General features: G+C 38.4%; 1 protein-coding gene across 2 annotated transcripts in view; it reads left to right on the forward strand.

Annotated features, from left to right (window-relative positions):
- KLHL1 (kelch like family member 1) overlaps nucleotides 1-11277 on the forward strand; it is a 400838-nt gene extending 389561 nt beyond the window's left edge. For both annotated transcript variants that reach the window (XM_054013522.1, XM_054013532.1), the window contains 2 exons: nucleotides 6761-6932; nucleotides 11218-11277. In XM_054013522.1, the coding sequence (XP_053869497.1) occupies nucleotides 6761-6932; nucleotides 11218-11277 (232 nt within the window). The remainder of the gene's footprint in view (nucleotides 1-6760; nucleotides 6933-11217) is intronic.
- The last annotated feature ends 1667 nt before the right edge of the window (nucleotides 11278-12944 follow it).

Here is a 12944-nt window from a genome sequence, read left to right on the forward strand (position 1 = left end):
CTTCCTCCTATCACAAGGCATGTTACCCTGTCAAAGAAGGATATTAGGTTGCTTTGACATGATTTGTTCTTGACAAATCCATGTTAACTGTACTTACCTTATTATCTTATAGGTCCTTACAAATTGATTGTTTGATTACACTGCTCTACAGCCAAAATACTTCTGAAATAAATGTAGTCAAACTTCACTAATTCTGAGTCACTGAGAATTAAAATGATGCTTAAAATTGTTGATTGGTTCTAGTTTTCAAGATATGCTATTGGGTCAGTATATACGACCCTTCACTTGGGAATGGTGGAGGATAAGTGAGTTATAAAGGGAAGGGATCTCAATTTAAACCAGAAATGACTAAAATACATCTTTGACTGGATCTAGGAATAAATCTATGACTGGGTTTGGACAGTACTTGCTTCTTAGGCAAAACAATGAATGGTGCAATCTGAAGCTGGTATTGCGTCAGACATGATATGAATTGCATCATGTTATTCCTAGAAGTCATGGATGATGCAATCATAATGAAGCTTACATCACTCTGCTGAACAAATTGCCCTATATCAGCTCTAGAAATCATACAGTGTTGTGCTTTCTTGTCAGTGTTTGATTTTGCAAAGGGACACATTTCTGTTTAGCCAAAGTGAGCAGAGATGCCTCATACTTGTGTGAACAGTGCAGATAACTTCTGCTATGTTTGTGGTGAAGTGACTTTTGCATCACAAAAGCGCAGTATAACCACTATGGTTAAGAAAGCCTATCACCTTTATTTTGGCTGCAAACTTGGAGATCAGGACAAGAGGTGGGCCCCACACATATGCTGCAACACTTGTGCAACAAATCTTCGCCACTGGTTGATCAGGAAAAGGAAATCTATGCCTTTTGCAGTGCCAATGATTTGGAGAGAGCCAACAGATCATACCAGCAATTGTTACTTCCGCATGGTGCCTCCAGTTGGGAAAGGTGTGTCAAAGAAGAAAAAGTGGACTGTGCATTATCCAAACATTCCATCAGCTATACGCCCAGTACCCCACGGAGAAGGACTGCTGGTTCCTGATGCACCAGAATCATTCTCACTTGAGTCAGACGAGGAAGAGGAAGAGGATGAAACTTCTGGTCCTGAACCATCAATGTCACAGGACCCACATTTTCTCCCATCCTCCTCCTCTGAACCACACCTCATAACACCAGGTGAACTGAATGACCTTGTCAGGGATTTGGAACTACCCAAGAGTAAGGCAGACCTGTTGGGCTCCAGACTACAGCAGTGGAATCTTCTGGCAGGTGATGTTAGGGTTTCCATGTTCCGTGACCGTCAAAAGGATCTTGTCCCATTCTTCTTCATGGAAGGTGATGTTGTAGCCTGCAATAACATCGATGGTGTGATGGCAGCCCTCAACATCGTTCACGATCCAGATGAGTGGAGACTGTTCATTGATTCATCAAAGACGAGTCTTAAAGCTGTTTTACTGTATAATGGCAATCTTTTGCCATCAATTCCAGTTGGTCATTCAGTCCATATGAAGGAAACCTATGACAACATGAAACAACTTTTGAGGTGCATAAAGTATGACCAACATCAGTGGCAGCTTTGTGGCGATTTGAAGGTTGTTGCTCTCTTGCTTGGTCTGCAGACTGGATACACAAAGTACTGCTGTTTTCTCTGTGAATGGGATAGTCATGCAAGAGATTCCCACTACATCAAGAAAGATTGGTCACTCCGACAGTCATTGCAGCCTGGGAGGAAAAGTGTTCAGCATCCACCACTTGTTGAATCAAAGAAGATTTTGTTACCACCCTTACACATCTAGCTGGGTCTCATGAAGAACTTTGTCAAGGCCATTGACAAAACACAAACAGCTTTCAAGTACCTCCGTGGAAAATTTCCAAGCTTAAGTGAAGCTAAGATAAAGGAAGGTGTCTTTGTTGGTCCTCAGATTCATGAACTTCTTCGAGATGATGCATTTGACCATGCACTGCGTGGCAAGGAAAAGACGGCATGGAAAGCCTTCCAGTTAGTGGCAATAAATTTTCTCGGAAACAACAAGGCAGACAACTACAGGTTGTTGGTGGAAAACCTCCTCAAGGCATACAAAAGCCTTGGTTGCAACATGTCACTAAAGATACATTTTTTGCACTCTCATCTAGATTTTTTTCCACCGCACTGCAGAGCCGTGAGCAACAAGCACGGCGAGCGATTTCACCGGGACATTGCAACAATGGAGAAACGCTATCAGGGCAAATGGAGCCCATCAATGCTTGCAGACTATTGCTGGAAAGTGACAAGAGATGCTCCATTTAATGAATACAAGAGACAAGCCAAGAAGCCCCGAGTAGACACTGAATAGGACTAAACTATGTACATAATAGCTTTTTGCCTTTTGTTTCATAATAAATTTTATGTATATAACCCTTTTGCTGATTTTTAAAGTGTTACATAAACAGGACAGTTGAAATATTATCATGTAAAGCAACCATAAACGCATGAAAAGACCTAGGTTTACAATTTATGATTAAAACTCTACTATCTACACAATATACATAGACATAGAATGTAAAAACTTAAATATCTTAGAAACAGTAGCCAATCAGTTGTTTTAATTGTCATATTTGAATTCAGCACATCAAAATACATAATAAATAGCACATTTTATCTCTGAAGCAGCTGACTTCTCAAAAATTGTAGACCAGTGTTATTTGTTCCATTATTCTTTCTGGGTACTGATGTTTAGGTGACTGGTCTGTAATTCTCTGGATTGTCCTTATACTCCTTTTTATAAATGGGTACTATATTTGCCCTTTTCCATTCCTTGGGTATCTTTTCCATTCTCCATATGTTCTCAAAGATCATCGCTAATGGCTCAGAGATCTCTTCAGCCAACTCTCCTGAACTCTTTTCCCCTTAGATTTGCTTCCCATTTACCTAACAATTTTCTGAGTTTGCTAAAGTCTGCCTTCTTGAAATCCATTGTCCTTATTTTGCTGTTTTCCCTCCTACCTTTTGTTAGAATCATGAACTCTGTCATTTCATGATCACTTTCACCCAAGCGTCCTTCCATCTTCAAACCTTCAACCAGTTCCTCCCAAAACAGCCTCTCCTCTAGTTGCTTTCTCCACATTCTGTAATGTAATTCCAAGAATTTGTTGAATAATCTGTACCCTGCTGTATTATTTTCCCAAGAGATGTCTGGGTAGTTGAAGTCTTCCGTTACCACCAAGCCCTGTGCTTTGGACGATTTTGTTAGTTGTTTAAAAAAAGCCTGATCCACATCTTCTTCCTATCTATACCATCATCCTCAGATAATTGTATTTTCTAAGAAGGACGTAACTTAGATAGTGCCAGAACCCATATACTGTACCTAAAAGATGGCAGTTTGTGAAATATTTGTTAAATATTTTAACAAGGTTTTAGTTCCCTCTTAACTGCTTTGCAGTTCGTAATAATGTTCTCCTAATTGGGTGTTAAAAGAATTAATTGTCTTTACTTTCACCTTGATTAAATTGGTCTCTAAAGTGAAACATATAGTTGGGGATAACATCTATTCACTGACTTTATTAATCCTATTGACTTTACTGGAACTCAAATAAGTAAAGTGAACAGGTTTTTGTACTGTCTAGCTGAGAATTAAAATATTACTATCATGCATTTTTCCTCCATCTTTTTTAAAGGACTGTATGTTTTGACTAAAGACCAAGAATTCTATTACATCTCCCAGTATTATCCTAATTGTTGTAAATTATGGGGAGATGGGGATTATAATAATCTTTGAAGACCTGGAAGGGACAATACACATATGGTAAAGCCCAAAAATGTTAATTCTGAATGGATTTTCTCAAAGACTGTATGACTTTTCCTCCGAAAGCACCATATGCCTCTAGCTAATGTTCATTTTACAACCAGCTTTAACAAGTGTGCATTGTGTCTTCACCTCCCAGAGGGCAATACACTTTAATAGACTCCATGATACAGTATTCTCTTTCTGATTGCAAGGGTCAAGGTGAGTAGCTGAAAAAAACAGGCAAGCTAAATATAAATAAGATCACTGGTTTTTTTTATAACCAGGTAACCAGGGGCTAAATAGAATGCTTAGAACTCAATTCTGTCAACAAAACACAACTGAAAAAAAGAGCTCCCTGTTTGTATTTGCCTAGAAAATGCTTACATTTTCTTACATTCTTCTGTGAAAAACAGCTGTATATTTCATCTTTGTAGTAAATTCATGTGCTCCAAGGTGAGAGGGGATACCATAAAAGTTCCTGAATATAGAAATAAATAAATTGTAAGAAGTCAAGGTTAGGGCAAGGAGAGAGGCAACTGAGCTTTTGCTCATATTTTTAACAGTATTATATCCTGAACATCACCTATTTGGGAGTAAATGCTATTTTAAAAAATGGTCAAAATAACCCCCATATAATATAATTTGTAACTGAAAAATACTGAGTATTTTTATTACAGCTCTAATAAAATAATAATAATAATATGCAGTATTACTTCCAACTGCAGAAGATTTGGGAAAGACATGCAAAGAAATATAGCTTTTGTTTTTCTCTAAAACAATCAAATTAATTGCGAAATGCCCTTACATACATACCAAAATCAGGATAGTTGAAATTGGAAGTCCGATTCACAGTTTCTACTGATCGGGATTTAACATAATTACATAGAAGAATCAAAGCTGATGTCATCAGATTTAAAGTGATTTAAAAAAAACAAGTGTGTTTTGACAGAGAAAATGGAGGTTTGATTAAAGCAGGCGTTAGCAGTCTGTGCCAGAATGTCTGTCATAGCAAACTAAAGGCAAATGGAAGAAACATCTAGCCCAATTAAAGTAATGGCATAGATAATAAAAGTGGATAACTTTTTTCAGAAGTGCCCAAGGCCTAAATTCAAAAAAGTTTTTAGGCACTTAAGTCTGTGCTTAGGTGCCTGAGTCCCAGATTTAGGCACTACTGCAATTCAAAAACTCCCACTGAACTCTGTAGGTGTCTAAACTCATACCGCACCTAAGATTTTTTTCAATAAAAAGTGCCCTAGGTGCATGTGTGTCTGTCTCTGGGCATGTGCACGGCTGCTCCACTTTAGGAGTCCAGACACCTATCTCCCACCTAAGCTTCACAATGATTCTCAAGTCAGATAAAAATAGGCTGCCTAACTTGCATGTGGGACCCAATCCAGTAGGCATACTCAGAGGCTGCCTACTGGATTGGATCTCTCAGGTGAGTTCACACAAAACAGGGTGGTGGCAGCGGCTCTCTCTCTCATAACATCTAGCCCAGTAGTTAGGGAAGTCACCTGGCATGTGGGAGATCCAGTTCAAGTTCTCCTCTGCCTGATGAGATTAAGGGATTTCAACATGGCTCTGCCACCTTTCACATGTGTGCTCTATCTACTGGGCTATGGGATATTTTATTATGAGGCCCCCTCCAACTTTTCTGTTGAAGGTGTTTTCCTTTGGATCAATAATTAAAGAGTCATTGGAGAAGGAGGACAGGATCCTGGGTATTCATTCTTATGGTTGGTTGCTCTCTGTCTTTCTCTCTGGCCAAAATGACTCTTTAAATATTTCTCCAGAGTGCAATGTCTTCAACAGGAGAGATCGAGGGAGCCCCACATTACAATATTCCAAAGCCCAATTGTTAGAGCACTCACCTTAGAGTGGTAGATCCTTGTCTAAATCATGTCTCCTCAACAGTGTATGTGTGGAGGGGTGTCTTCTGCATCCTTAATGACTACCCGAACCACGGTCTAACACTGATATGTGGTCCTCCTTCTCATCTTCCCAACCTCTGTCCCCTGACTTCTTGCAAAAATTGCCTTAGGTGCCTAACTCCAAAGAGGGTTCATGGTTGTGGATCACAAACAGAGTCAAGCACCTCCCTGCAGCCCAGGCTCAGGTGATTATCTCCATGAGAGGAGCAGGGCTTATGATACATGCCTCTCCCCTACATTGCCAATTGGCTATATAGCTGACTCCCCACCTAGTGTGCTGTTTTTTGTGAATCCCACTCTAAGTTGCCTATCTCTCCCCATTCATTGTATAGGGGAGCATAGGCACCTAACCCAGGCTCTGTGAATCACTGTGTTTCTGTGATTTTCTAGGGACCTAAAGGATAAAAGCATCACAACACCTAAGTATCTTTGTGAATATATGTCTAAGTGACTTATTATGAACCTAGCCCTTATTGACTTTTGGTTGGACTTAGGCTTCTAAATTCTTAAGTACTTTTGATCATCGAACCCAGTCATATTACACTGGGATAGAGACTACTTTTTTTTTTTACATTAGATCAATCGTCTTTCTTTCTTTCAGAGTAGTGCTACTTAACATGAGTAACAGTGGCACAATACAGCATGAAACATCTCGACTTCTGAGACAGGTTTCAGTGAAGTTACTGTAGAGTTCAATCTAATTTTAGGAAAAGTAGTTTCCATTATACTATAGAAGAACAGTTTAACTAGTTTGGGTTTTTTTACATAGGGCCAGATTCTACCATTCTTAGTCATAGTCATGTTAAACAGCAACTTACTCTGTAAATAGTCCATTCATCTCTCCATATCTCCAAGGGACTAATCACAGAATAAATTGCCATTCAACATAAAAGTTTCAGAATCTAGCACATAATTCTTTTTTTTCTGCTGTTGAAAAGATTGTTTATGATAAGATGCTTGTAAACAAGTCTTTTAAGAAGGGCAGATTTTTTGTAAAGGTGGACATGAGCTAATACCTAGATTTTCATTAAGTTTGCATCTTCCTTTCTTCTTGTTCAGATATGATCCAAAAACTGATACTTGGACAATGGTGGCTCCGTTGAGTATGCCTCGAGATGCAGTTGGTGTCTGTCTTCTTGGTGATAAATTATATGCAGTGGGTGGATATGATGGCCAGACATACCTGAACACTATGGAATCATATGACCCTCAAACTAATGAATGGATGCAGGTACTTAGAAACTTGTTTTATTTATTTTTTCACAATGAATTAACATTAGTAAGTAGCTGACACTGCCATAGTTGTAAAATTATTCCTAATATTTCAACAACTATTATGATATGAGTTTCCCCAGAAGAAACAAAAGAAAAATGTTTCTCCTTCGAAACCAAGAAGAGACAGATAAACTTGTTGCTAAAAATATTATCTAGCTATGCTTTTAATAAAGTTTTTAATCTGTCTGATTTTCAATTGAAATGCTATTTTCATCCTGAATTTTCAGTATACTGGTTGAAACTGAATCTGTAGTTGTCAAAAGTGGCACTGGTGTTTTGTTTGGTGACAAATATGCCATGCAGATTTCTTGCTGGGAAAGCAGTTTGTTTCCTTTGTTTACCATGTAGAGTTTTCTATTCACTCTCTCCTTCCATTGCCTTCATTTAATGGACACTATGAAATACGCTGAATGCTGAAATATAAAAAATGTGACTTGAAATGTGGAATATACAGCTGTGGTATGATGGGTGGAACTAAGTTGATGGCAAAAGAAACATAGATTGGCGTGGTTTAGGAATGCCTGGAATATTTTGGAGACACATAGCAATGGCTTCCTAGTATATTTTGGAAAAGTTCTGTTTCTTACTACTCTGTCTCTTTGTGTCATCACTTATTGCTAATGAAAACACAAGTGTATGATTTATTGATTATGCATCCTGTGATATGACAGGCCCATGCAAAAACATTTTTTTTCTAAAAGGCATAAAGGTATGCCAGTCCCCATAAAAAAGCATGAGCAACTGGGTTTTGTAGAATTCAGTAATAAGAAAGCTTTCTGATTTTTAGGTTTTTCTGGAGTAGACATTATGATAGTGCTAGAACAATGAATAAACCACCTAATCTTCCACAGGCCATGCCGTTGCAGCCCCACCCTTCTACAGCAACGAATTTTGTTCAAGGGTTGAAATAGCAAGCTATAGCCATATTATACTTGCATAGGAAGCAGGAATCAAGTTAGGAACACTGGAGCCACATGGTTTTGAAACTAGTAACCCTGACTTTTACACATCTGACTCCTGCCTGCTTGGGATCAGACTGGAGACTTTCTCCACAGTACCCAGAATATGGAAGGCTTAGCAACTGTTCTCATCCTCCACCTCATGCAGCCTCACCAAATGAATCAGATACTGTAGAAGTCTTGCTTCAGCCCTCAGCACTGTGGGTTAATTTCACCCAGAGGACAATCAATTTATGTGAACGTTGATATAGTTATTTTGGGAATTCTTTTTCCTGATTAAAAGTCCCCTTCACAAGTTGCTATGGAAAGCATGAGCAAAGTATCGCACAGTCTAGTAATCTGATAAATATGTGCGCCTGTGCATATATCAGTGCACAGACAACTGCTTTTATTAAAGTGAAATTTTCTTTAACTTTGGATTTTAAAAGATTATAAAACAAGTATTGAACTATATACTTCAGGATTTTGTTGTGCTTTAGTGTAATTAAAAATAAATCTTATTGTCAACAAGCAACATTAAATATCAAATGCTTTTTATTCTCCCATTGATGGATACAAGATTAATGTGTGTACTTCCCACTAATCCTCTTGGGAATGTCAGGCATAAATCCATTAGGACTTAATTCTACCCCCTTTCCTCATCCTGTGTAGTATCTTTCCATTGAATGGGATTACTTGCCAAGTATAATAGACATGAGGAAAAGCGGTAGAATCTGGTCCCTAATTAATGAGGTGAGAATAGACTTTACTATGTTTTTATAAAAAAAAATCGTGAATCAGCACTGTCTCTGAATTGCATATTGTTTTGATTTGTCATAACATGTCTTAAAGTCTGAAGGAAAAATCCTGCCTTCAGCCATTTTGCATGTAGCATGGCCATGAAGTACACATTAGGTAACACTTCCTACTACAGCACAAATGCTGCAAAAGCAACCACAGAATGACTGAGTGGCAGCTTTTCATATCCTGGATCCAGGCTGTAGGAAGGATTTCTGGAGCCACATGTTATCTGTGTTATTCTGGAACCTTATTGTTCCACCAGCCCCACAAGAAGGGAGATTTTACTACAGGAAGTCAATGCTATTCATTGGAATTCATCTTGCAGGAGAGGTGGAATTTTAAGGCTCCACAATTCTATTCTAGGCCCCAGTACAAAGCATATTTCCTTAAGGAAGGATGAGATTTTGGCCTGTATCAGCATCTCAGCTTTTAACATTCTGGTCTTTTTTGTGGTTTGCGTCTCATCCTTCAATTTCACCCTTAGTGGCCTTTGAAAACTTATAATAGTTCTGAACTCTAAACTGGCATAAGTGGAATATATATAGTGCACTATATATATAAGAATGCTCTTCATTGTTCGCTCAGGAGAAGTAGTGATAACACCAATGGTTCCCAAGATTAAAATTGTAATAGTTTGGTTATATACAGTAGTAACATTATGGAAAATCATGCAAAAGATAATTTCCCTTACCCATGCTACAGTGTAATCTTTTAGCTTTCTCAGTACCTTGTGGGTGCCAGGATGCTTATTAAAATGTATTTAAATAATGATTTTAGATTTTAAATATAATTTAAAAGTCTCATGAAGTACTTTCCACTCCTCACTTTTCAGTTCTGCCCTTCATCTGTAGTTCTTATCATTTGGCCTGTGTTATACAGGAGGTCAGTCTAGATAATCACAATGGTCCCATCTGGCCTTGGAATCTATTGTTTTGTTCCATCAGAGTGAACGTAGTGTCATATCTTTCCTGGTAATTATTGTCCCTTAAAATTCTGGTGTCAGAGACTGACCTAAAGTGCATGTTCAAAAAATATGGTCTTTCTGTTGAGGTGCTGGACTAAGAGTCAAAAGGTCTGTCTTTAATTCTAGGCTGTGACATACTTCCTGTGTGACCCTGGGCAAATTACTTATTCTTACTGTACCTCAGTTCCTCATCTGTAAAATATTTCTTTTCTCCCGCTGTTTGTCTATTTAGTTGTAAAGCTGCTTCTGCCATCTAACTCATATTGCATAGCCCCATATTCCATCACGGACTACTCCTGATGTTGGGGTTTGTATGTTACATAAATTTAGCTGGCAGAACAACACCTCAAGTGGACTCTGAAGTGTTGCCTTAAAATACCACAACTTTTAAATCATTGAGACAAAATAGTGTGATTACAAGAATTTGTGGCAAACACATAGTGGCAGAAGCTATGAGTCATCACTGTATCTGGCAGTTATTGCCATTAAAACGTAACTTCTTTGCAAATACCACAGCAGTAGCCCAATCACTTTTTATCCTAAGTATAAATGGACACTGGTATTGCAGTTACCAGTTTGTGATAGCTGTGGGGAAATGTAAACATTGCTACACTGTGTTAAATGTCTTTCAAAAACTATAGAAAGCAAGTCAGTTCCGTGGAAAATATTTCATGAAATATTTTATATACTATGCAAGAATAAGAGAAAAGCAGTTAATCAAAAGTAATCAGGAAGGGAGCTATCCCCTAAAACAGTGGTCGGCAACCTCTGGCACGCAGCTCGCCAGGGTAAGCACGCTGGCAGGCCTGGCAAGTTTGTTTACCTGCCACGTCGGCAGGTTCAGCCGATCACGGCTCCCACTGGCTGCGGTTCGCTGTCCTAGGCCAATGGGGGCGATGGGAAGCCGCGGCCAGCACATCCCTTGCCTGAGCCGCTTTCTGCCATCCCCATTGGCCTGGAGCAGCGAACCGCGGCCAGTGGGAGCCGCAATCGGCCGAACCTGCTGACACAACAGGTAAACAAACTGGCCCAGCCCACCAGGGTGCTTACCCTGGCGAGCTGCATGCCAGAGGTTGCCAACCCCTGCTCTAAACCCAAAATGCTAGTTTTTTTAAATTAATTATTTGTATTATAGTAGGACCTATAGCTCCCAGCTGAGATTTGGGGCTCTGTACAATGTACAGATAAGAAATAATCCCTACTCCAAAGAATTTACAACAAAACAGACAAAAACTTGCCCCAAATCACATAGAGAATAAATGGCAAAGCCAAGAATCAAACCCAGACCTCTTGAGTCACAGTCTAGTGCCTAATTGTAAAAACATACTGCCTCCCTATCCTCCTTATACCTTTAACTGAGTACTGTATGATAAAAGCAAGTAGTTTGAAAATTACAGTACTACGATATCAGTGTGTTTTGTATACTTTTGGTAGTTCAGCTGCTATTAATGTTGACAGTTCCTGAATAATATGTGCCACAATACTGCTGCCATTTCTTGTGTGATTTTCTGTTAATTTACATCTTTTTTTTTATGCAGATGGCTTCCCTAAATATTGGAAGAGCTGGTGCCTGCATCGTAGTCATCAAGCAACCGTGACTCTGTCAGCACTGCTTTGGATTTTACTGACTGTGAAATGTTTATTTTTCTATCAGACAACAAGAATGATAACTTTGTGAAAAAAAGGATTTTCATAGTGAATACTCTGTTGATCACAAAGTTGAGGAAATTTGAAAATGGGAAAGATTAAGGATTTATGCCCTGTCCAGTCATTAGAAACTGTTCAGTCAATGAACAAGAAAAAAACAGTCTGTTGTAGGAGCAAATGTATAAACATACTGCAGTAAGTTCAGGTACTGTTCTTGAGAATATGTACTGCAGAGCTGATAATTGGAAGCACCCAGGGCTAGCTCTTCATAAGGAGCAGAAGAGATATGAGAAGAGGTTTCATGAAACAAATAGGTTTGACTGTGGAATCATCACAGCACATTCAGTTACTTTTTCAACTTTTGTTTTATTAAAAGGAAAAGTAGACATAATGTGATGTTCTTTTGTCAAAATCTTATCTTCAAAGGGATCATGGCTTTGCCATTTAGACATATGTTTAGACAAGGAGAGGGAATCAGTTCTTATTAAAATAAAGAGGAAAGGTTGAAAGGTCTGAATATTTCAGCACTCTTACTCATTCAAAATGATTAAGCTGCTTCTCTAGAGTCTGAGGGGAAGTAAATGAAAAAATTAAAACAACACAATGCTTGTTTCAGTAACTTTGGACTGTCCCTCCCTGTCAGAGTTGGGAATCAGAGGTTGCCCTGAAATCATATCCTGAGAATTAGCACAAACTCAATTCAGAAATAAGAGCAAGCTTTTTAGACCCATTGGGACTTTGTTGCAAAAAATATGAGTCCAAGGACCTGTCTCATAAATCTACCTTAATCTTGTATTCAAATCAATCATGTGGGTTTTGGTCACATTAAATGTTTTATTCATCTTCTGCATGTAGAAGCCCCTGGAAGACAGCTACTTCTATTTTATTACATCATTTAACAGATGAAACATGACTCGGCAATGGAAATTTCTTTTGGCTAAGTTTGACAGAAGCCTCATTGCAGATAGACAAGAGGGATAAAAATGTCATTACATTTTCTTTTTTTTCAAAACCACACACTCAACTTGACCTTATTCTAGATGCCATAAAACCCTTCCATTTTATTACTGAAAGTTATTGCAAGTAAGGGATGGATTAGAAATGTATGCAAGTAGAATAAGACAATATTAGACCATCATGAGCTAACCAATTCTGTATAGAAAATATACTAGACCCTTGTGTGCTTCCTGTTAAAGTTTATCAATTACAGTAATAAAGCTGTATCATGCTTTTCAGTCAGCAATAGTGCTGAGTTTCGTATTTTCTAATTGCTCAGTTGAATCAGTTTAACACCTAATGGAGGGTGAGGATCCCAGAGATCACATCATTCAAGGAGGCACATGAATTGTGAGGAATGGGCCTACAGGTAGAAAACAATCTTTTTCTCTGAACCAATGCAGATCTATTAGGAAAAAAGTTTGTAGTTCAATTACAGAAGTCACTCAATTCGTAACAGTTCAGAATTATTCTGAACTGGTTTGCCTTTAGCTGTTTTGAAGGTAATTCTGGCTGAAGACAAGACTTTTTAGTATTTGATCAGAATGGAAACCTTTGAGACCACTTGGGTTGATAAGAATATAAATTAGTCTTAGTGACATATGGTTTGAAGACATGTCCT

The sequence above is a fragment of the Malaclemys terrapin genome, chromosome 1 (genome assembly GCF_027887155.1).
Source record: "Malaclemys terrapin pileata isolate rMalTer1 chromosome 1, rMalTer1.hap1, whole genome shotgun sequence".
Classification (NCBI taxonomy): Eukaryota; Metazoa; Chordata; order Testudines; family Emydidae; genus Malaclemys; species Malaclemys terrapin.